The sequence below is a fragment of the Haemaphysalis longicornis genome, unplaced genomic scaffold (assembly GCF_048455015.1).
Source record: "Haemaphysalis longicornis isolate Haplotype H1 unplaced genomic scaffold, Haemaphysalis longicornis Haplotype H1 scaffold_7, whole genome shotgun sequence".
In the NCBI taxonomy this organism is placed as follows: domain Eukaryota; kingdom Metazoa; phylum Arthropoda; class Arachnida; order Ixodida; family Ixodidae; genus Haemaphysalis; species Haemaphysalis longicornis.
This window is the reverse complement of record NW_027526422.1, coordinates 74851440-74873341: the sequence shown is the minus strand read 5'-3', so window position 1 is coordinate 74873341 and position 21902 is coordinate 74851440. Positions and strand designations below refer to the sequence as shown.

At 46.6% G+C, this 21902-nt stretch overlaps 2 protein-coding genes across 7 annotated transcripts in view; both read right to left on the bottom strand.

Moving 5' to 3' along the window:
• The window catches only part of LOC144145978 (uncharacterized), a 48271-nt gene extending 44755 nt beyond the window's left edge, over positions 1-3516 (bottom strand). For all 5 annotated transcript variants that reach the window (XM_077677865.1, XM_077677866.1, XM_077677863.1 and 2 more), the window contains exons 1-2: positions 3375-3516; positions 1747-2108 (exon numbers count right to left, since the gene is read on the bottom strand). In XM_077677865.1, coding sequence (XP_077533991.1) covers positions 1747-2108; positions 3375-3429 — 417 coding nt within the window. In that variant the 5' untranslated portion in view covers positions 3430-3516. The remainder of the gene's footprint in view (positions 1-1746; positions 2109-3374) is intronic.
• Positions 3517-16449: 12933 nt separating this feature from the next.
• LOC144145977 (uncharacterized) overlaps positions 16450-21902 on the bottom strand; it is a 40829-nt gene continuing 35376 nt past the window's right edge. For both annotated transcript variants that reach the window (XM_077677860.1, XM_077677862.1), the window contains 2 exons: positions 18885-18984; positions 16450-16923 (listed from right to left, as the gene is read on the bottom strand). In XM_077677860.1, the coding sequence (XP_077533986.1) occupies positions 16905-16923; positions 18885-18984 (119 nt within the window). In that variant the 3' untranslated portion in view covers positions 16450-16904. The remainder of the gene's footprint in view (positions 16924-18884; positions 18985-21902) is intronic.

Sequence of the window (21902 nt, the reverse complement as noted above, 5' to 3'; positions counted from 1 at the left end):
TGAATGCTAACCTGCAGGTAACAAAGGGCAACCTCCATTTACCTGTCCTGGACGGTCCGAGGGCAGTGTGGGGACTGCGTTCGGACCGGAAGTCCCATAGGAATACATGGGAATATCGAGCGCCGGATCGTGTCTCGGGCAGTCCTCTGACGATCCGGGACTGATAATCGAGGAGACCCACAATACGCTTTAGTGCTGGCTGACATTTACGTCACTCCTGCCCATAAAACGTCACTGTAATGCGAAATTTCAAAGTGTTTTGATATTTCCCGCGCTGTTTTTTTTTCATTAGAAAATGTATTTCGTTGCTGGAATGAGCCTGGGTGAGTTACCAAAGACTGTTAATTTTTTTAAAACTTAACGAAGTTGCATTTTGTCTACGTGGTTTCTTTTGAAAGGGGCGAAGAATGAGTCGCCGCTGTTTCGTAGTTTCTGAAACCCCGCTTAGGTTCTACCTTTGAAAGCAACACCAGGAACTTGGCTCGCCTTTTTTCCTCGCTGAGAGACTCTAGTGCCCACGAAGGGACTAAAGCGTGTGCGCGACCCCGCTCCTATCCCCCCTTTTTTCGCCTGCCATCTCTTTTATCCCCTGAACACCCCTTCCCCAGTGCCGAGTAGCAATCCGGGCTCTAAGCCTGGATAACCTCTCGGCCTTTCTTTTCGCTTTTCTCCTCCTCCTAGGGTGGGTTCAAGTTATCCCATCCCGGGCAGATATAGACTTGAACTTGGCGCTCCTCGTCTGGAACAAGCACGGCACCATGGCCGCATTAAAATGATCTTGTGGGTTTTCCATGCTATAGTCTGATTTCTGGTTCCTGACAGAGTGTATGCACTTGAATTGTAGCCTGCTTACAGCCTGTTTGTAACCCACATCGTGCCATAATAACCTATCATACGCCTTCAGGGTTTGTCCTATTTAGTGCAGACTCCTTTTTACGTGATGCATAGTTTACCCCCGGGCAGTATATAGGGAAGTATTACATCCTCAATGGTTCGGTATTTTAAAAGTAGCTGTTAAACATAATGTAATGAACTGAATATTTTATATAAACAGCTCCGTTGTCCCAACCTTCTTGCATATATTGTACCCCTGGGCGCGAAACACGTTTGAGAAGAAAAACGTGCCTCGTGCCGTACCAGTTCAAGCAAAGCTTACGCGGCTGGTACCAGGTATTGTTTGTCTGCGAACGAGAACTCCCGGAACTCCTCGTGTCTTTGCAGCATGAGGCGTTCTATAGAGCGAGACGATGGAAAACGAACGTCCTGGTACGTGTGCTATTAGTACGTGGTCACTAGCAAAATCGGACACGGCTCAAAAGATGATTTGGGCCTCAAGCTTGCCCGTCTCTTCGTTTGGATGTGCATCTCGAGAAAATAAGTTTTTAATCAGCACCATTTTCAAGATAAGTAGAGTCAAGACAAAAGTGCGTCCGTGTGTGTGCGTGGCACTTGTATAGTGACCGTCGTCAACGCTAGAGAGAAATAAAATTTGTTCACACCTTTTGCCTATATTCTGCATTGCCCCTATGTCGTGTACTGAAAAGCTTCGCTTGTCATCCACCTTCAAATAGGAGAATAACTCATAATTTTCCCTCTTGTTCTTGCGTCAAGCAGAAAAATAATCTCGCATGAAAGCTAAATCAAAGCACGCTCATTTGGGACCTGTACTCGCAGCACATTAGGTCATCACGCACCCCCAAAAATGAATACAAGAAATAAAAAAAAAAAAGTGGGAGGTAAACTTACCTCGATGTTGGCGCCGGCTGATGTGAGTTGGCAGTCCTCATATTTAGCCTTCCGAGCTTTTGGCGGCGGAGTTTCTGCACCGTCCTGTGTTTCAATGACCGGTGTTTCACCGTCCGTTGTTTCACTGTCCGCTGTTGCAGCGTCCCGTGTTGCACCGTCCGGTGTTGCACTGATCGATGTTGCACCGTCCGGTGTTGCACTAACCGGTGTTTCGATGACTGGTGTTTCATCGACCTGTGTTTCGTTGACCTGTGTTTCATTGACCTGTGGTTCATCCTCCACGTCCGTAAACCGGTACCGGTTGCGTTCTCGTTCTCTGTAGTCGTTGCCTCCACAGGCTATCAGTGTACTGAGTAATATCCCTAAAAAATAATTAGAAATGTCCTTCCCAAACTTTTCGCGATGGTTTATCAGTTTTTGAGAGCATGCCCCTTTTTGTTTAAATATCTTGGGAGCACAAGAAATCCGGCAGAAAGGAAAGCTAAAATACGATCATTCATTTCCTGCGTTTGTATGTTATCCGAGGATACAATTTAAGCTGCCACAATTTAAGCTGCCGAAGCTGATTATAAAAATTTGTGCGCAGAAAACGAAACACGTCGACTGATGCGGCAAAAAATCGACGACAATGGCAAAGCTAGTGAGAGGTGGTTTAAGCACAAAGAAACAAAAACAAATAAAAAATGACAACGAAAGGTTCTTTTTTCTTGGCCTTGCTTTCTATTATCACCGCCTCTTCCTCTTCCCTTTGACTCCGATTTCCCTTCCGCTGCCATTTTTACAATTTTGCGTTAGTTTTTTTTTTTTTTTACAATTTCTCGCTCTATTGCTTTGGCACGATTGACATCTCTCGTGGGGCCTCATTATCCAAAGTGAGGGGAATGAGCTCTATGTCTGAAGGGAAGAAAATAAACTATAGTTACACGCAACCTACCTTTGCATTTGTAAAATATTTTAGTGCTTAGTTCGTGTCTCTTCTGTGTCGAGCGCGCTGTGTCTCAAGAATGTCGAAATACCGACCAGCTCATCAGTCTATGCTAGCAACTTTGTATATAAGATCTCCGCATTTAATGGGAGGGAAATCAGTTTTCCTAACACCCAACATAGCTTTGTATACACGCTGTGCATCCAAAAAAGAAACAAGTGCTTTTAGTCGTACCATTTGTGTTTGTGTAATAGCTCAAAGTACAAAATGAGGGCAGTGAAGCATCCTTACACGCAGCATAGCTTCGTATAATACCTCTAAAAATGTTAACAATGTCTAACAAGAGTTAACAATGTTGTGTACCATGGTAGTTGGTACCCCATTATAAGCGACCGTAAAGCGCAACAAAAATAAAAATGAAGAACGTTACACACAAGGACACGTAGGCGCTGCCTTGTACGTCACGTCCTGCGCCTCACAGTCGCGTATGAAGTTGCATAACAGCTCTGTAACATACCAATAAAGGTAGCGTAGAAACTGTTGGCAATCTACATAGTTCAACAAAACGATAACGCGCGCAGCGGGACCCTGTTCAATAATATTGTCCTGATATGAACTCCGCTCTGTTCGCGATTGTCCGCTGTTTCCACTGTAAAAAAAGCCAGTTGTAGGCGGCAAGAGTAGTTTATCGTAAATGTCTTACCAAGAAGAAGAGTCCAAGCGACCCTCGGAAAGTTGGTTTCAACAGGCGTGCGCATCGCGGCTCTTGCAACTTCACTCTCATCAAACGAACCCTTGCGAGTCTTAACGTTTTCGCAGATGCGGGCTCTGTCAAATGTCACCGAACAATGTTCGCCTCAACCCGTCAACTCTTAGGCAACAAGAAAAAAGAAGCATGAACCGATTTTTAATTCGTGCTTTTAGGCGCAGATCTCGAGACAAATGTCAAACGAATCATCCCTTTGTTCTCGAAAAAAGAGTTGTCAGTGTCCGGTGAACTTTGATGCGTAAGAGTTGAGCGAACTGGCGACATTTGCTAACCGACCACATTCTTTTGCACTGCAGAAGTGGCGTCACGTATCGAGAAACAATTCGAGAGCTTGTTTAGAAGTCAGGAGAGGAAGATTATGGGACGATCGAATGAAGATTCACTCTAGGGGGGCAATCATTTGGTTCATTTTCGTCACTGCGCTGGCCCAAAAAGAATTTGCCTGTTCCCACTGAAGCGTTTGCGCCAGACTGTTTTCTTCCAGTGCCTACAGCCATCTCACCTATGGGCGCTACGCCTCTCCGTTCTAACGCGCCATTCCTGATCGCGAAGGCCCTCCGCTCACACACTCACACATAAACACCAACGCTCCCTACTGCGCAGCCGCGCCGGGCACCCCCCCCCCCCTTCCCCGGAGGTTTGCTATCCGAGCCAGGGCAAGCACGTTTTTTTACCATATGTAAGATCTGCAAGGGACAGAGTGGTCTCATGTCAAGAAATTACAACGCATTACCGCCTCTCCCGCAGAAAACTCCCATCAGCCAACGTGCTACTCACACCCGCACAAAAGCAAACGTGGCGACTCCTCCAAACCAACACCTTCCCGAACCCAACCAAACTCAAACTCACCCTTCTCTTTACCTCACCAAACTGCAAGGCGTACGCAGCCCTCGCGACCCTTTCCTCCAACGAGCAGTGGAGTGGGGCACTGGCGGGCTCAGACCAGGAGATGCAAACCAACCCCGGTCATCAGAGTCGCCAATGTCGGTTCCCGGCAAAGCCGGCAGCCACGGGATCGTTCTAACCGCGCGAAGCTCTAATAAATTGTTTTTTCTCTCTCGCGTGCTGTACTATCATTCGTTCGCTATCATTCGTTCCCTCTTAAAACTGATAACGGGCATCCTCGATTTACCACTTCTGGACGGTCCGGGGGCTGTCCGAGGACCGCGTTCGGACCGGAAGTCTCATAGGAATACTTGGGAAAATAGGATGCCGGAACGGGTCTCGGACAGTCCGCGGACAATCTGGAAATGATAATGAGGCCAAAATTAAAATTAACTCTGTTTTTGGCATAAGTCCCTGCTGACGTTGTGTGGTGCGAAATTTAATTTTTTTTATTATTTCTGAACATTTTGACGTGAAAACAATTTCCTTGGGAATTGGGGGGGGGGGGGGGGGCACACAACGAAGTTGAAAGAGTTACGACAGGCTGGTTCTCTCATATTTGTTGCATTCTGTCTAAGTGTTTCTTTTGAATCTGATGTAAGCTCGCATGTCTTCCACCGGAGTTTTAATCTACGACGCTATTACTCCCACCACCGTTATTTCCTTGTCGCGCTGGGCTGACCTTAGTTTTCTTTCGAGGTTAGAAGTGAAGGCAACCCGGAGGGGATCACTGTAAGCTCCCACGTAGTGTGTTGCACAGTGAAGCCTACTTACATAGAAAAGGACAGGCGGAAATGGGCACGAGCGCGTCGGAAGAAGACCACCGACGACGATCGGGCCGGGAAAGCCAAGCGCAAGCTCGATGCCCGTCGGAACCCCAAATACCGGGAGGCGGAAAATGCAATACATCGGAGTGGCTACAGTCGCGGTGAACGCTTCCCCGGGCCAACGGCGCGGTTTGGGAGGGATTTTGCGGCCAACCAATAACCCACAAACAGCTCCCCTGGTCATTCACTTTCGCAGAGTGAAGTGGCAGTGAATTTTTTATACAGTCAAACCCGGCTATAACGAACCCGGGTAGAGCGAATTATGCTATATATCGAACACAAATAATTCAGTTACGGAAATACATGGGAAACACATTTCTTGTAACGAAGTTCACATCCGATATATCGAACTCTGCGCGCCGAGAATGGCCGCCGAAATGCATGGTCTCGGAACGACGATTGAGATGTGGATTGGGCGCGACCACGGAGCAAGAGCCGCGACTGAGACATTGCGCTTTGCACGGAGCGACGTGACCCCCGACACTTTCCGTAACTGTTTTCGACGCGCGGGACTCACGACGGAACCCGCCCACTCAGCGAGTCGGGACCAAGACACCAGCATCGGTGAACTGCGGGAAAAAAAGGGAAAAAATTAATGTTCCGGGAAGATCTCGCCAATGTTCCCGATGATGTCGCGAGTGAAAGCCGTTCGACGCTTATAACGAAGCGCTTTCGGCAGTCGATGTGCTCCGACAATGCTTCTTCGATTTCGGAGGACGCGGACTCGAACTGGTGCAAACAATGTTTTGTGTAGAGAATGCTATGCTAGTTAAAGCTGCCAAAACGAAAGTGAAAACAAAAATCACCGCTTTTTTTTTTTTTTTGTAAAGTAGGCAGTTAAGGCGGAAAGGAGCTTTATTACTTGCAACAAATGGACTATTCTGGGTGTGGTAATGGCTACTTTACTGTGTTCTTTTCTGCATGCGGGGATGGCGGAGTTGTGGTGGGGGGAGTGGGGGAGCTCCCGCGGATCTCCAACTCGTAACAATAAGCTCGTTATAAGCGGGTTCGGCTATATCGAACTATTGGATATATCGAAATATTCGCGATGCATATTGCAGTTCGCTATAAACGGGTTTGACTGTAGTAGAGGCGCAACAGAAATCCCCCTGGCGGCTGGTTGCGCAAACCGTCGCGGGTGGCGCCGGCCTACTTACCACTACTTCTGCTGCTATTTGGCGAATAGTGATGCGAATAACGTTGGCTTTAGAAAAGTGCAGATATTTTTAGCTGATGCGGCCGTAGTGTGTACAGCTGGGGGGAGGGGGGGGGGGGGGTACACGCAAGGTGCCATCTGTCAACAGCGTTCCCACAGCAGCGACCGAATTTGGCGCTGTTGAGCTGGACGAAGCTAAGTGCGTCGGAAACGTGCCTTGTTGCGAGCTCTAAAGGTACGCATAAATTGTAAGCCGCTGCGGAGTACCATAGCATGTATTTGCGATATAATTGATTGTAAGCCGACAAGAAAACTCCCCTGGACAATATAGCAATCACATTTACAGAAATTTTGTTATTCGGGAAAAAATTCCCGCTTCCAACCTTACGTTTTTTTTTTTTTTTTTCGAAGTTCCTCCCAAGTTATTGCTGCCACTCAGTTCAGTTCTGCTCTGAAAAAGGAAAATACAAAATGTCCCTGCGGTGAAAATTTTCTGTGTTAAAGAACACTGTAAAGAATAGATGCAATCGTTCTCTTCTATTACAGCAGAACTCACTGTGCACATATCGTATTATTGCATTAAAACCGCGACGTTGTTATTTTTAACCAGCACCTGCTATTAGTTAAGAAAAGGTTACAGCGTTGAATTAAACCCCTTGGTGCTGTTATGTCAATGATAAGGCAAAGAAAATATAATGAGCTAATGCGTCAACACGGGCCATTAAAAAAATAGCAGTGGCTTAGCTCGGTTATGCCAGGATATACGTAGCGTGAGCTAAGGTTCAGCAATCCAATTCAATCCAATCTAATCCAGTCCAGTCTAGTTTAATCCTGTCCAGTCCAGTCCGTTCCAGTCCAGTCCAGTCCAGTCACTGCTCCTCGCGCATGCGCAGCATGGCTCTCCAGGAGCCACGCGAAACTGCTATCAAGCGGCTCCGGCGCAGCGTCAGACTGGGCACTGCGCAACGGAGGCGCACAGCTGGGCACGCGCCGGCGCCAGTGCGTCAGCCGCGGCTATAACGTCACTCCTCTGTAATGCGCAGACCCAATTGCCTACACACCCGTACTCCAATTAAATTGGATTATTAAACTGGATTTATTGGATTGGATTAGAAATCCAATCCAATACAATCCAATTTAACCCAATCTAATCCAATTCGATTGATTGATTGATTGATTGATTGATTGATTGATTGATTGATTGATTGATTGATTGATTGATTGATTGATTGATTGATTGATTGTAGGGTTTTAACGCGCCGACGCAGCACAGGCGTTGAGGCGCGTCGTAGTGGAGGGCTCCGGATTAATTTTGACCACCTGAGGATCTTTAACGTGAGCCGAAATCTCGTACACACGGGCGTTTTTTGCTTTTCTCCTCCATCAGAAAAGCGGCCGCCGCGGACGGGAATCGAACCCGCGACCTCGTGCTCAGCTGCGCAACGCGTTAGCCACTCAGCCACCGCGGCGGGTTCTAAATCCAATTGAACCCAATCCAATCCAATCCAATTCAATCCAATCCAATCCAATCCAATCCAATGCTCCTCGTGCTTGCGCAGCGCGGCCCTTCGGCCGGTGTCCACGCGAAACTGCTCAACCTCGGCCAATACAGCTTACGCTACGAAATTCACCGCCCTTCCACTCTGTCAAGAAGGATGGCCAGCGAAGCCGTGGTGCCTCGTGTTAAAGAGTCTTCATAGCGGCTAATTGTCGCATAATTTAGTTCCCTATTCGCCGCGAGCTCGACATGTAGGTGGCGACACCGTCGCGCTGCTAGTGTGGATGCTCCGCTGAGCGGCCCGTAAGAATACACACTGTGGGCGCGCTTCGTGCTTTTTTCTCGCAGTATGTGCGCACGAAAGGCGCAAAAAAGAGTGGTATGCTGTAGTTCGGTTCCTCAACGTTCAATGTATAGCATGGAAGCGGCAGTCAGTTTTCACTACTACGCCAAAAAAAGCGACGGCTCATCGGGAATCTCAGAATTGCCGTAATTGTGACAATGAACTTGTACGCTGTGGCTCCAAGCAACCTCGATCTTTCCAGACTATGGCTTTGAGCCTTCAATAAAAGCATAAATAGAAACAAATCAGGAATCCTCGATCTCTGAAACTCAGTTTACAACGGCAATCTCAATCGCTTTCACTGGTAGCATGACGCATTCTTGCATTTGTGGGATGCCCTGAAATGGTAACACTACTTAACTGCCCCGAAATTCTTTCTAAGAGCTTACGATATTTTTTGTGTGTTCAAAAGGCAACATAAAATTACTGAATTTTGATCAGCGCAGAGATATAAATGTAACCAACGGGTCTTTTAAATTAAATTTTAGCGACTCTGAAGGAAGGTTTGATGAATAACGGTTTCAGATCACTTATTTACGGCTTTCGTCGCAAGTGAAATTGCGAATTGAATTATCAACGCACACAGTACAATCAACATCTCATGTTTAGCTAGGTTTTAGCAAAGTGACAAGCAGGTTTACAGTGTGCAAACCAAGCTTCTGGGATCTCACAGTGAGCACAAGTTTTCTGTTACGGCTGCTCTTTTGACCATTTGCGTTCCTTTTAACATCTAACAGGTGCCTGCAACAGCGACATGTGTTTGCATTCTTGCGTATAAGGTCGCTTACGAACCCTAAAGATGGCAATAAATGATCGAAGTTGCGCTGTTGCAGATGTAGTAAAACATTTCCTTTTATTTCTCGTTGCGAATCAGCGCAACGGGTTCCCGGTAACTACTTTGTTTTGCAAACTGAATATCGCCTTTGTCTTCGCATTTAATTCTTGAGGATTGGTTAAAAAATGAAATTCTGTGCATTTCCTTTTTTTTTTCGGGAAGAGGAAGGGGGGGTCCTGGCAACGTTGCAAGAGCAGAGAGAAGAGAACGCATGTAACGCGGAAAGCCAAACTATGGTTATCAGTATTACTTACAATGGAAACTACACTAGGCGTTGTGTTCTGTAGCGGTGAAAAAGCAGTACTTTAACACGTATTTTCAAAATTAATTAAGCCCCCTTTGGTCCGAGATTGTCCAGGAATTGTGGCTCGCCTTTTTCAAAAATGTATTGAAAGCAAGCATTGTGGGAAAAAAAAAAATCAACGAGTCAAGGCACACACTCCTCACACATGTGGGCAACAACGTGCATTATATTACACGTTTTCTCCTCTTTCTTTAAACTTAGGTCCACCTTAATAGGTTAAGACGTGATCATATTAGGCATTTGGTTATGCTGAGTGAGACACGTTTCTGGACAAGGTGATTCATGTCGGATTTGAAAATGATATATATGAAAATGACACACAAAATGCCACACGACAGTCGCAAACTCACAACTGCTTAATTTTACCGAAAAATCCCCCCTAAATACTCTTGCGCATCCATAGAAACGTATTTTAAATAATACGTAAAATTAGCAACTCGATACAGTTGAATAAATGTTTATTCCTCCTCGTCAGTATAAACAACGACTGTCCAAAAATGGTATTTATTTTAGAAAAGGTACGGTAAGGACACGATCACACAGGCGCTTGCGGGTGTAAAATACGTGTCCGGTAATGTATGGGCGATAGTTCAGGGGTCGTGTGCAGTGTAAATGTTTTTGTTTGTTTCTTCTTTCTATAAGGACACAGCGCAGTTTTACAAGGGTGTGGAATTTGCACGCGTATGCACAGGTCTTGTCGCTTCTTACCCGTTTCGCGTATACTAAACTTTTATCCTTTAAATAATCACCCCGCCACCTTCAATAAGCACCCTTCGACGTACCCGAAACGGCAGACGACTGCACTCAGCAATAGGAAAAGTGCAATGTGTGGAAGCAATGTTCACGCTCAAGCGGTGACCACGGCGAAGATTAAGCCAGCGGAATTAAGCCAGCGCATTAACCCTCAACGGCCACTGATTATTGCGTTTCTAGAGGAAATGCGCAAGCAGAGGTAACTATGTCATTGCTTACTGCCAAACGAGCACACATATTGGTTGTTTTGTCGTGTGCAGCACGCGTCTTGCACCGCACGCAACGTGAAAAAGCAGACGACGCGAGAGCGCCATCCACACTAGGAGCGGTTCGTCCCGCCGCCGCCAGGGGCCGACTCTGTTCGCGCTCGGGGCGAATAGTTCCGGTGAAACAAGTTACAACCGTTTCTGGTAACCACACTCCCTCCGTTGATGGCCACGTATTGACAGCACCAGTAAGTCTGCATCGTTTAAAACTTCACTGTTAACTCAATAACACCGAATTTTGAGCCGTTTTATACAACCTCCGTAAATGGCCATGCTTCACTGCGGAACAAGCAATGTGGGAAAGTCGAAAGTCGAAAGTCGACAACGATGTTTTGTTATAAAAAAAATTGGCTCCAGTTGTAAGGACAAATGCATTCCTGGAAGACATTTTGGCAGGGGCAATAAAATCCGCCCTAAAATATGGAGGCCCTAGTACCCGAATGATGAGTTTCATACATTTATCCATACTGGGAACTGATTATTTCGCGGCAGAAAAACCTGCTCCGGAAGGAACACAGAAAATTTCGCCGCATTAGCATTTTGTATTTTCCTTTTGTCAAAACAGACCTGAACTGAGTGACAGCAATAACTTGAGAGAAACACAAAATAAAAAAACACAATGGCGGAAGCGGGTTTTTTTTTCGAATAACAAAAGTTTCCGTGAATGTGCTTTCTATATTGTCCAAGGCCATTTCTTAGTCGGCTTACAATAAATTATATCGCAAGGACATGCTATGGCGAACCGCAGCGGCCTCCCTTTATAGCGCGCAACAAGGCACGTTTCCGAGCGCGCGTAGCTTCGTCCAGATCAACAGCGGCATATTCGGTGATCATCATCATCATTTATTCTTGCGGGGTATTACATGCGGGGAGGGCAAGTACAAAAATTTCCCAGTGGGTGATGGTCGAAGGTACAGGCGTAGGAGTGAGACAGATTCATAACGAAATGGCAGCAACACAAGCGAATATATATTACATATATACATAAATGAGCTGTAACAATTTAAAAAAAAAAGCTTAACAACAACTGATATGATTTGTGATTAACTGCTTCAATACTACGGAGTCGCGTTCGTTGACTATGGTTTCGGGTAGGTTATTTTAATCTTCTATGGCTGCAGGTAAAAAGTACTTGTTAAAAGCGTTAGTTGACGTATGTAGGCGCTGAAAACTTGTAGTGTTAAAGAGGCGACGTGATGAACGGGCAGGAGGAAGGACTGTACTGCGTTGTGAAGGGAAATTATAATATATCTGGTGTAAAATTTTCGGCGGATTTCGAGGGCGGGGAGATTAAAATATAGTTTAATGCTGGTAATACTTGAGCGCGGGTTGTAATGTGAAGAAATAAATCTAGCGGCACTATTCTGAACTGATTCAAGTGAATCGATCAATTAATTTTGTTGGGGACTCCAAATAGCCGATACATATTCAAGTTTAGTACGCGTAAAAGTTTCATCAGCCAGTTTTCAGGTTTGGAGGGGGGGGGGGGGTGGAGGACAAAAGGTTTGGGATCTTTTAATATAGCCAAGTGATTTAGCCGAGGCGGTGGTTAGTTGCAGCAGAGTCATTCAAAGCATTGAAGGACTCTGGTTGCAGTATGTGGTCGGACCATGTTAGATTGCTTGATATCACTACGCCAAGGTATCGGTACGAATCAGCCTGGGTTAGTAAAATGGAGTTTAGAGAATACTGAAAAGAAAAGTTATTGCGCTTGCGCAAAACTTCCATGACTTTACATTTGTTTATATTTAGTTACATCAGCCATCGTGAACACCATTTTTGTATGTTAGATAAGTCATTTCGAAGAATATTTTGGTCCGTGCTACTTGAAATGCGGCGGTAAAGTACGCAGTCGTCGGCGAACAGGCGGACGCTAGCTTGGTGAAATTTCGTCTGGAATGTCATTAATGAAGAACAGAAATAAAAGGGGCCCAAGTACTGACCCTTGCGGAACACCGAATATTACCTTGACATGAGTTGATTGGTGGTTAGCCGCAAAAGCGAATTGGACCCTATCGGTTAGGAAATTTTTAATCTAAGATATAATTAATGGGTCAATGCTGAGAGAGGAAAGTTCAATTATCAGACGCCGACGGGGGACACCGCAGATGCCTGTGAGCGGCAATGCAACCAGCGCCCCTCAGCGCTGCCTTTTGAAAGCCGCCACGCATAGTATGCCACGCCAGCAGAGCGGCGATTAGACAATCAGATAGGTCGGCGGGGCAGTGCGAACGCTCTCTTACCAGCGTTCCTTGGTGTGCCCATACGCGGCGCAGCGATGCAGTTCGGCCTAAGGTCCCTGAAATTTTAGGGACCTTAGTTCGGCCTAAGGTCAGATCGTAGTTCGGCCTAGAGTTCCTGTGGGAGAAGAGTTGCGCCTCGATCCGCCACTTTTTGTTCTAAAGTCGTGCGGGAAAACCACTGTGTGTCACGCGTGTAGGAGCCGCTGTCGCGCCAGTGGCAGCAGCGGGGAAGAGTCCGCGCATGCTTGTGCCAGCACTTGCGAGACAGCGCTACTGCGGGGGTAATCAGCTGCTTATCAGCTAAGCGGCCGCCGCCACCGCAACCGCCGTCGGTCACTTGAGCAGCACTGACTAAAAATGGTGTCTTGTGCGCAGCACTGAAAGCGGGCTTCGCTGTCGCAAGGTGGAACCCGCGGCATGTGGCAATCAGAGGCGCAACTCTTGCGCTACGCGATATACAGCAACTGTAGTCCGGCCACCGCTCTCGCGCTCCGTCTACTTCTGCGTGCACCTGTACGTATGGCGTACCATGAATGTTTGACATAATTGGTTGTAAACAAGCATGTATCCAAAAATATTCCCGTTTTATCAGCTGGGAGACGGGGATGCCCCGCCTCTCCATTGCTGTTTGGCATTTATTTTTAACATTTTTGTTTGCCCATAATTAATTATGGTTATTTGCGCCGGTTTTGTATCCACTCCAGTGAGGTGAGACTATTAACATGTGGATGCCGGAGTTGTATTCTATGAGGACAAGGAGAGCATCAGCAAGACAATAATGATAACAAAAACGAATTTGTCGCGTAACAAAGAGTTCTGTTAATTGGGCAGTGCGCGGGGATTTTTCATGGGGAGTGGGCGCAAGTAGCATTAGTGTTTGAAAATGCGTCTTGCTCACGCACAACAGTGCGTTATCGGAATCCTAAACGGTGAGGCTGCGCGAAAAGACAACCACGTGCTTTGTCTGCTTTCGCACGTGCCACAGTTTGCAACACTTTTTTGTAGCAACACGTGACACTTGATGGAAGTCCTTCAGTGTTCGCGAGTTGAAGTTCAGAAAATATCGATTAATTGATTATGGGGTTTAACGCGCCGACGCAACGCAGGCGATGAAGCGCCGTAGTGGAGGGCTCCGGATTAATTTTGACCACCTGGGCGTCTTAACGCGCGCCGAAATCTCGAACACACGAGCGCTTTTTCTTGTTATAGATGGCGTGTTAAAAAGATGGCCGTCCCAGCATCTGTGAAAACCTTTTTCTTTATGCTACACGCCTGCACACTACCACCACCACTTTGTCTGCACTTTCAGTGCTGCGCACGTGTTGTAAACTGCTGGAACACATCTCAAATTACCGTACATGATCAAGTTTTTAGACGCGCAAAATGTTCTATCGCCAGTCCAACACGGCTCTGTAAAGGTCTTTCTACAACTACCCAATTAATTTTTTGTGTCCATTCATTCTCCTTGGTACTAGATAAATCAGGCCAAACCGATGTAATTTTCCTTGACTCCAGCAAGGCAGTTGATTCGATACTGCACTTCAAACTAATTCACAAACTCAATTTGATAGGGTTTCCCTCTACAATTGTTAAATGTGTTGCACCGTACTTAAGTTCACGTACACAGTTTGCTGACATAAACGGTGTTTATTGTAACCCTCTCCCTGTTAACTCCCGTGTTTCCCAGGGAAGTGTCCTTGGGCCTTTGCTTTTTCTTATTTATATTCATGATATTACAACATGTGCTAAAAAAGGTGTAGAAATCCGCTTATTTATTGATTATTGTCTTTTATTCCATTCAATTAACTCCTTAAATGATCAGATAATGCTGCACCAATTTGTCAAAGCCATAACAACGTGGTGTGACCGCTGGGGAATGAATGTAAACCCTGATAAAACTATGTGCAACTATGTTCATGCACATCACTAACAGAAAACAGCCATTTATTTACCCATACAGTATAAAAGAAACCCCCATTTTACTAACAGAAAGTTAGAAATATCTTGGCGTAACAATCATTAGCAAAATAGCTTGGTCTTCTCACATTGAAAAGATTTGTTCATCCGCACGTAGGAAATTAGGCATGCTAAGGCATAAACATAAATAAGTTTTCCTCCCAGTACAGCTGCTAGCATATAATACAATAATAAGGTCTCGTTTGGAATATGCATGTGAGGTGTGGGATCCGCATGCTAAAAAAAGATATTAACAATCTAGAGAAAATTCAAATGTTAGCCGTCTGTTTTATTTTCAACCGATTTCGCCAGTCTGATTCCCCAACTGAACTAATGAATGATAACAAAACTAAAACTTTAGAATGTCGCGGGAAAACAGCAAGACTAAAGAATCACTGTGGTACCCATACCAAAACACATCAGTCTAGCCACAAATCAAGAACGTAGAGCATCTCGCGTTCAAAACCTGCCCGAACCAATCCATGACACCTACTACACAGACGCCCGTTTTGTGGGCCATACAATGACTACGGCACTACGGCATCGGTTGGCCCCTGCACAGCTCAAGTACGGCATCACGTCAACGTCCCCTGGCCCACAGCTGCAGAGACTCAAGCCATCACAGAAGCCATTATACTTCACCAGCATCGGACCGCCCACATTACATTCCGCACGGACAGTCAGGGAGCACTACGATGCTTCACCTCGAGTGACATTCCAGCACCTGTCCACACTAGCCCGACAGCATACATGCCCGCTCATCCCCACCTACACGTTTTCCTCGAATGGATCCCTGGCCACCAAGGCATAGAGGGTAATGAACGAGCTCACGCTCTGGCCCGCAATGCTCATTTCCCGGGCACCCCTCAGCCGTGGCCAGAGGAATACAATACAAAAGAGGATCAAGCAATGCATCACAAAAGGCGCCGCGAACATCTCGGCAACCTCCGCACAGCAAGAATGGTACTTCCCGGCCCTTCTAAAATAATGTCGCGAAGACGCGCTACATACATCAGACAGGCGGAGACATTGTCCCTCCCCTGTGAACTGTTCCTCCACTACATACAGAAGTCACCAGGCCGTCCGCACTGCCAGGTATGAGGTGGCCATCCGGACAATGTACATATTGGCGCTGTGTACGGGCGACCTCGTCTTCCACATTTCTTTCGACCAACCCCTTCTCCCCTGTTGCGACGTTGTCATACCACCGCTGACAACCCGTTGCTGCATACGGGAAGGCGTACCCGAGCCGAGCTCCATCGCCTCCAACATGCGTGTGGTAGCGTGTTAAGCGAGTGGCCAGCCAATGTTGCTGCCTTGAAGAAGACCAGAAGCCGAAGGCAAACTTAACTTGTTTACTTCATGGCGAGAGATGAGCTGAAGCCAGACAAGAGCCATGCCCCGACGGGCGAGGTTACAGTACAGGACTCGAGCAGAGTGACAGCATTGATTCACTGCTCAAACAGGAATGCACTACAGCACCTGGGGGGGAGGGGGGGGCAGTCTTATTTATACCGAAAGCGCCCACGGTCAAAACAAGCGTTCCAACCAACAGCCGACCAACAGGTTAGAGAACAGGCATGACCTCTTTAACAGAAGTGTGCGTTGGCACATACGAGCTGGTTCAATGGCAACTCTTGGATAATTTGCTTAGAGCGGTCTACCGTCCGTGCGACAGATTGTGGGTCATTTTAGACGTGCTGTCTAAGGTGTGAAACATATTCGCAGACAAGCACAGAACAAACTGCAACTTCTGTTATCATACACAGCACACGCAAAACAATCTGTAGCCAAACAGCCCCTTTTGTATATACAGTGCTTCTGCAAATTGACCAATCGGTGCAACCCACAGAAGATTACTGTCATGGCGCAAATACAGGCTGCTTATACGATACAGTAACATAAAGGACCAATATTTACAAAAGGTATAAAGACAACACGCAATTATTATACACACTTTATTTGGTAAAAGCATGACACAAGGCTACTGCTATTCTGCCAAATGCTAAGGGTGCAGAAACAGTTCCACACACTAGGAAGAATACTGCTGCGGTTCTATTAATAAAGGAGCAGTTTATTGCTGCTTGCCGTATTCTATGACATTTGGAAACAGCAGAATTCACGACATAAATAAAAAGACAAAAAGGGCAATGAGTGCAATGAGTGCCAAAAAGACAAAAGTTTAAAAATTATGAATGCAGCCCTTGTGCAGTAAGTCTGAATAAAAATTTGATATGAAAAAAAGCATTCACGTCATAAATAAAAAAATTAAAATGCAATTAAATGCAATTTTTGTCCTTTACATCCGAGTGAAAATGAGGTATAGTAAAAAAAACAGCAGACGCGATCGATTAAAAAAGCACGACACTATTTACAGGGAAGGCCATCCTCTCAGGTTCTATGGACGCCGTATTTTTCTGAAACGAGAACAAGAAAGCAGCATAAATTGCAGTGGCAGAGAATTGCACAACGAGACTCCCACCTACTAGGGTTCACCGGATTAAGAAGATCTACATTGTGTGCAAAAATTTCCCCTTCCCCCTAGAAATTCATGCAATGCATACGAAAATGAACATTCAGAGCAGCCATGAATCGTCTGCACTTGTAGCACGTGTCCCACAGGAGTTAATTATCGCTTATCAGTAGCCAGCATTAGCAAGTGGCACATATGCACATGTGACAAACACTTTTTTTGGTTTCCATACAGAAGTACCAAAGAATCTACACGTTACGATTAAATTTTAACAGTTTTTGCACCTGCAACATTTTAAACAAAACTTTTTATGATCTGGTGCACTTCAGTATCAGCAAAGAGCTGTAATTCAGTGATTACGCTGCTCACTGACATTGCAATAGGGCTAGGTTCGATCCACACAGCTTGCAAACAGGCAGACACATTTTTGGTCCCATATCTGTCCTAAAAGCACTCAGGCACGCCCCCGCACAAAAGTTTGGAGGTCGATACTGCTGGACGCACGCCAGGCTCAAGATTCAACACTTGAGCACAGATGCAATCTAAGTCAGTTGTCCAGGTGATGGTCACTGAAGTTGAAACAGGGTGCCAAACACTGCTTAGTGAAGTAACAAATTTGGCTGAGGAAACTTAGTTCTGGCGAAATCACAAAAGACCACACGTGAAATCTGGGAAGCCTTTCACATATCAACACAGCAGACCGAATGCATGAGCTTGTGCTCAATTGTGCTGACCCCACCTGAAATAGAATTCGTAAAAAGCAGCTCGCAGCAAGATGGCTAGAAAACAAAACGTGTCGGGGGCAGATCACGCTGCAGCTCGTATCTATAAACAAAGATAAAGAGCCATTCACCAGATTACGATGTCTAGCGCGTGTCGGTATCAAAAAAAGTTTTTTTTTCACCCTCCCCAATTTGTATCTGGTAACCCTTTCCACGTGTTTTGATGCCCAAGCAAATATTTCACTTCTAATAAATCAGTTTTCAGTTGTCATTTTGTCCGTTTGCCTTTAACAATAACGTGTCCCTTGTAACCTAAAGTGCAGTCGATCAACATGCAAAGCCAGCTAGCCCAATTCCTTACCTTACTCAGGGTGTAACTAAGATTATTTGCAACATGATGCCAAGCTCTGCGCATGAAGCTTGCAAACTCCTTTGCAGGCAAGCAGCGATGCTCCACCTTGTCAGCACTCGCCGCACCGAACTGCCGCCGACTCTCTTATTCACACGGTGACACTAAAGCTGGAACACCCTGTTGACCCCTTCTATCTCTTCTCCTCTTCAGTTCTGTGAAGCAAAAATGGTCTTGAGCCTACCGCGCGAGTGAGCTGCACTTTGATCTTCCGGCAACGTCAGGATCTTGGTCAACCTCTCACGTTGACAGAGACAGCAGCGACAATTGTCTTAGTTGACAGCCGTTCATGCACTGAGGAAGATGACAGTGGTGATTACAATGGCTAACAATTAGCATCCCAGTGATTCCCCACTGTTGACAGAGACTGAGGTTGCCGGGTGAGCTACACTGCGACCTCCCGAAAACACAGCGCAAGCAGCTGTTCGGCAAAACCGAGCCTGAACTCGTTCGGTGAAAATTTACCAAGCTTAGCTTCACTCAGTACCAGGTTTTAACGAAACAGCTCAGTCAGCATTTGTACGGTCAACCCGCCGTCTGATATAGCTACACACCTGCGCTACACCTACCAGAGCCCCAATCAACGCAACTCGCTACCTGCCCCCAAAATTGGAAAACCCCAAGCATGTGCTAAAGCCTCCACATTTTTAATCATCTGTGCGAGAGCAGTCACCCTCAAGAATAAGTCACCCACGGTGCTTCACTGGGCAATCAGATCGCCGCTGCACAATGGACCCTGATCAAATGCCCAAGGGCTTGTTCAGGCTCACTTACTTGTTCAATTTTGGCAGCGTGTAGGATGTGCATTTTGTAGCAGCAGTGCGCGACGGCCGTCCAGATGGCCTGTCCTGTGGGCCCGTGTCGTTGCCTGTTGCTGAAGGGAGACCACAGAGGGAGAGACATAAAATGAAGCGTTACAGCTGCTATGGCCAGGAGGAGGAACGAACCATTTCTTCTAGCCATACAACACTTCTTAGCTAAAAGGGGAGGGGGGAGGGAGTAAGAAAAAAATTGGCAAAATTGTCTATACAGTTAAACCTCGATATAACGAAGTCGTACTTGCGGGCGAAAATTTCGTTAAATCGAGAATTTCGTAAAATCGAGGTTTCGATTTTACAGTTAATTTAACCAGTTATTGAGGTTTCAAAATCGTGCCCATCGCTCGAAAACAACTGCTATGTAGTTAGTTACCTGTCCACTTAAAGCGAAATTTGTACTAAAACTGGCCGCGAAAATTGTGTGAATTAAGAGCTTCAACACTTAGGCAATGGAATCCGCCTCTTTCACAACCCCACTGCGCATGCGCAATCCCCTAGCGGCCAAGTCCCTAAGCAGTCCAGTAGGGCAGCAGACGACATTCCCCACAGCTCCCGCACAAGCGGGAAGGGGTCATGGTTGTATTTACATCGTTTGATTTTTTGTGTGTGCTCGTTGTACGCGGAACAATGCCCACAACTTGCGCTGCGTTCCGCTGTAACTCGGAGTGCCGAAAAGTGAACGGTGTCGGCTTCTATTGCTTCCCGTCGGCTGCACGCGATCGGCTACGGCGGCTTGCGTCGCTCGCGTCGGCTCGGGTCATGGGAACTTTGGGCTTAGCATCCTGGCGGATATTTGATCGCCACTATCTGTGCAACTGCGAATGACAATCCGCAACACAACTTTTCACTACACTATCATCCCCTTTCTCGCATGAGGAACTCTATTTAAGCTATAACTGCCGTTTGAGCGATCGGTGACCAAGTCATCTGCGTAGCTTGTTTCGATGCTTCCGTGCAGGTATCGCCATCTCTCGGCTGCTCGGCGCACCGCGCGCCGCGGCGACCGGTCAGCGTAGGCTTGCATCGCGGCAGATATATCTGATCGCCGCTTTTAAAATAAGCCCTGACAACAATCCCTAGCACAATTTTTCACCACACTAACACCTACTTTCTCGCATGTGGAACTTTTTAGCGATCAGATTGATTCAGAAGAGCAGCGACAAGCGCAGTTGCTACCGTGGTCTGCGCCGGTTCGAGCCGCTGGTTGTGCCGGGCTGGCAGGCGCGGCCGGCGTGTGCGCGGACTGTTTCCGAAGGCAGAGAACGCTTAACGATTGCTCGATTTACCCATTTCTTGCGAACAAACGCACAGAATCTACAAATTCAGCTCAGCGATCATCGTAGTTGACCACGGAGCAAAAACAGTGGGCGGAGCGACGCCGACGACGCATCTCATGCGCGCATCGGGCCGTCTCAAATTCACGCGTACGACTAGTCGTGGCGACAGTCGTAACGATCAATCGCATGCGAATCGAGTGTACCAATCGTACATGTGTGCAGCGCTTAAAGGCATTTTGTGAACTGCGGCCTTTGTTGAGCTGGCGATCGCACTTCATGCCAGACGACTCCAAGCACTGCTCGCTCTGCTACACGGACGGCACACGGATCTGTCCGAGATTTCTCTGCCAGCCCTCATTCAGTGATAAGAAGCCGCCTGGTATTATGTGATGACCAGGGGCTGTCATCTTAAGGCGTTTAACACCAACACAGTAGAAAAACTTCGGCTGCTCCTCGCCGTAATGTGGGATTGCCGTGCATACAACGAGAACGCAGCGGGAGGAAACGCCGGCAAACCCTACAGCTTTAACTTCCGCTGGGCACACTAGGTGGCAGCACACCGCAATGAAAGAGGCGGATTTGGATAGCAGACAGTAGTTCGTGTCGTCGTAAAACCGGTGCTTTTTCCGCAATGCCTCATTAAATATGATAGCAGACCAGGTTTCCACTTTCTTTTTTTCATTGCGGTCACTACTAAACGCCGCTGTTGGTCAATCAGGGGTGAGACAGCTGAATCAGATTTGGGAGCAGTTTTTGGAGCAGCGAAATCTCGATTTTGGAGCAGAAGAACCTTGATTTGGAGCAGAAGAACGTCATTTATTACGTCACCTCAGGAGCCTAAAAAAATCATTTTTGGCAACTCCGGGGAGAAAAGTGCATTTTTTAATCTGTTTTGAACGTACATAACACTGATACAGCATTTCAATAAAGTTTTTTTCGATTCCACTACCCTTTAGCAAACCATTTTTAAATTCTGAGGCTCTATGCATAGATACTGTGGAGCGCCGTTGGAAATATCGAATTGAAAAACTAAGCAATTTCAAAGCATTTTTACTATCATGTGAATGCAGAAATTATTATTTTTCTAATCCCAGACTGGGTTTTACGCAGCTTTATGCACAAGTGTAGAGCCACGGCAAAGTTGCGCTAAATGAGGTGACAGTCGTCGCACCCCACCAGCCCTCCCATTTCAATTCCCAATGTGCACATTCATTACGATCGTAACTTGAGTAATGTTGGTATATTTAGCCACCTCCCTCTTGGCATTAAATTTCACTTCAGATAGATGAACTATTATTACTAGCCTGCAATAATAGCCCGTCCCGCTATCAGACAATGCTTGAACATTTTGCGGCGATGTAGCCTGCGCCGCCACTTCTGCAGTGTCGATCGTCCCATTACCGCAGCTCGCAAGCTCGCTGTCAAAGGCAGCAATAACTCAGCGTTTTATAACACCGCAATGAGTTCGAAAGTTCACTTCAAGCCCGCACCGCGCCTCACACTCAAGGCCGAAACTCGGCGAATTTGCGGGCACCACGTTTCTGATGAACTCCCGTCTTTCGAGTCGCGCAACTTCCCGAACAGACCAAATGACCAAATGTAAACCCAGCCAGCCTCATAACCAAAACCACGGTAGAAATCGGCGAAGAGCACTCTGCCTGAACCACGAGCAACTGCTTCGCCCGGCGGCCATGTTT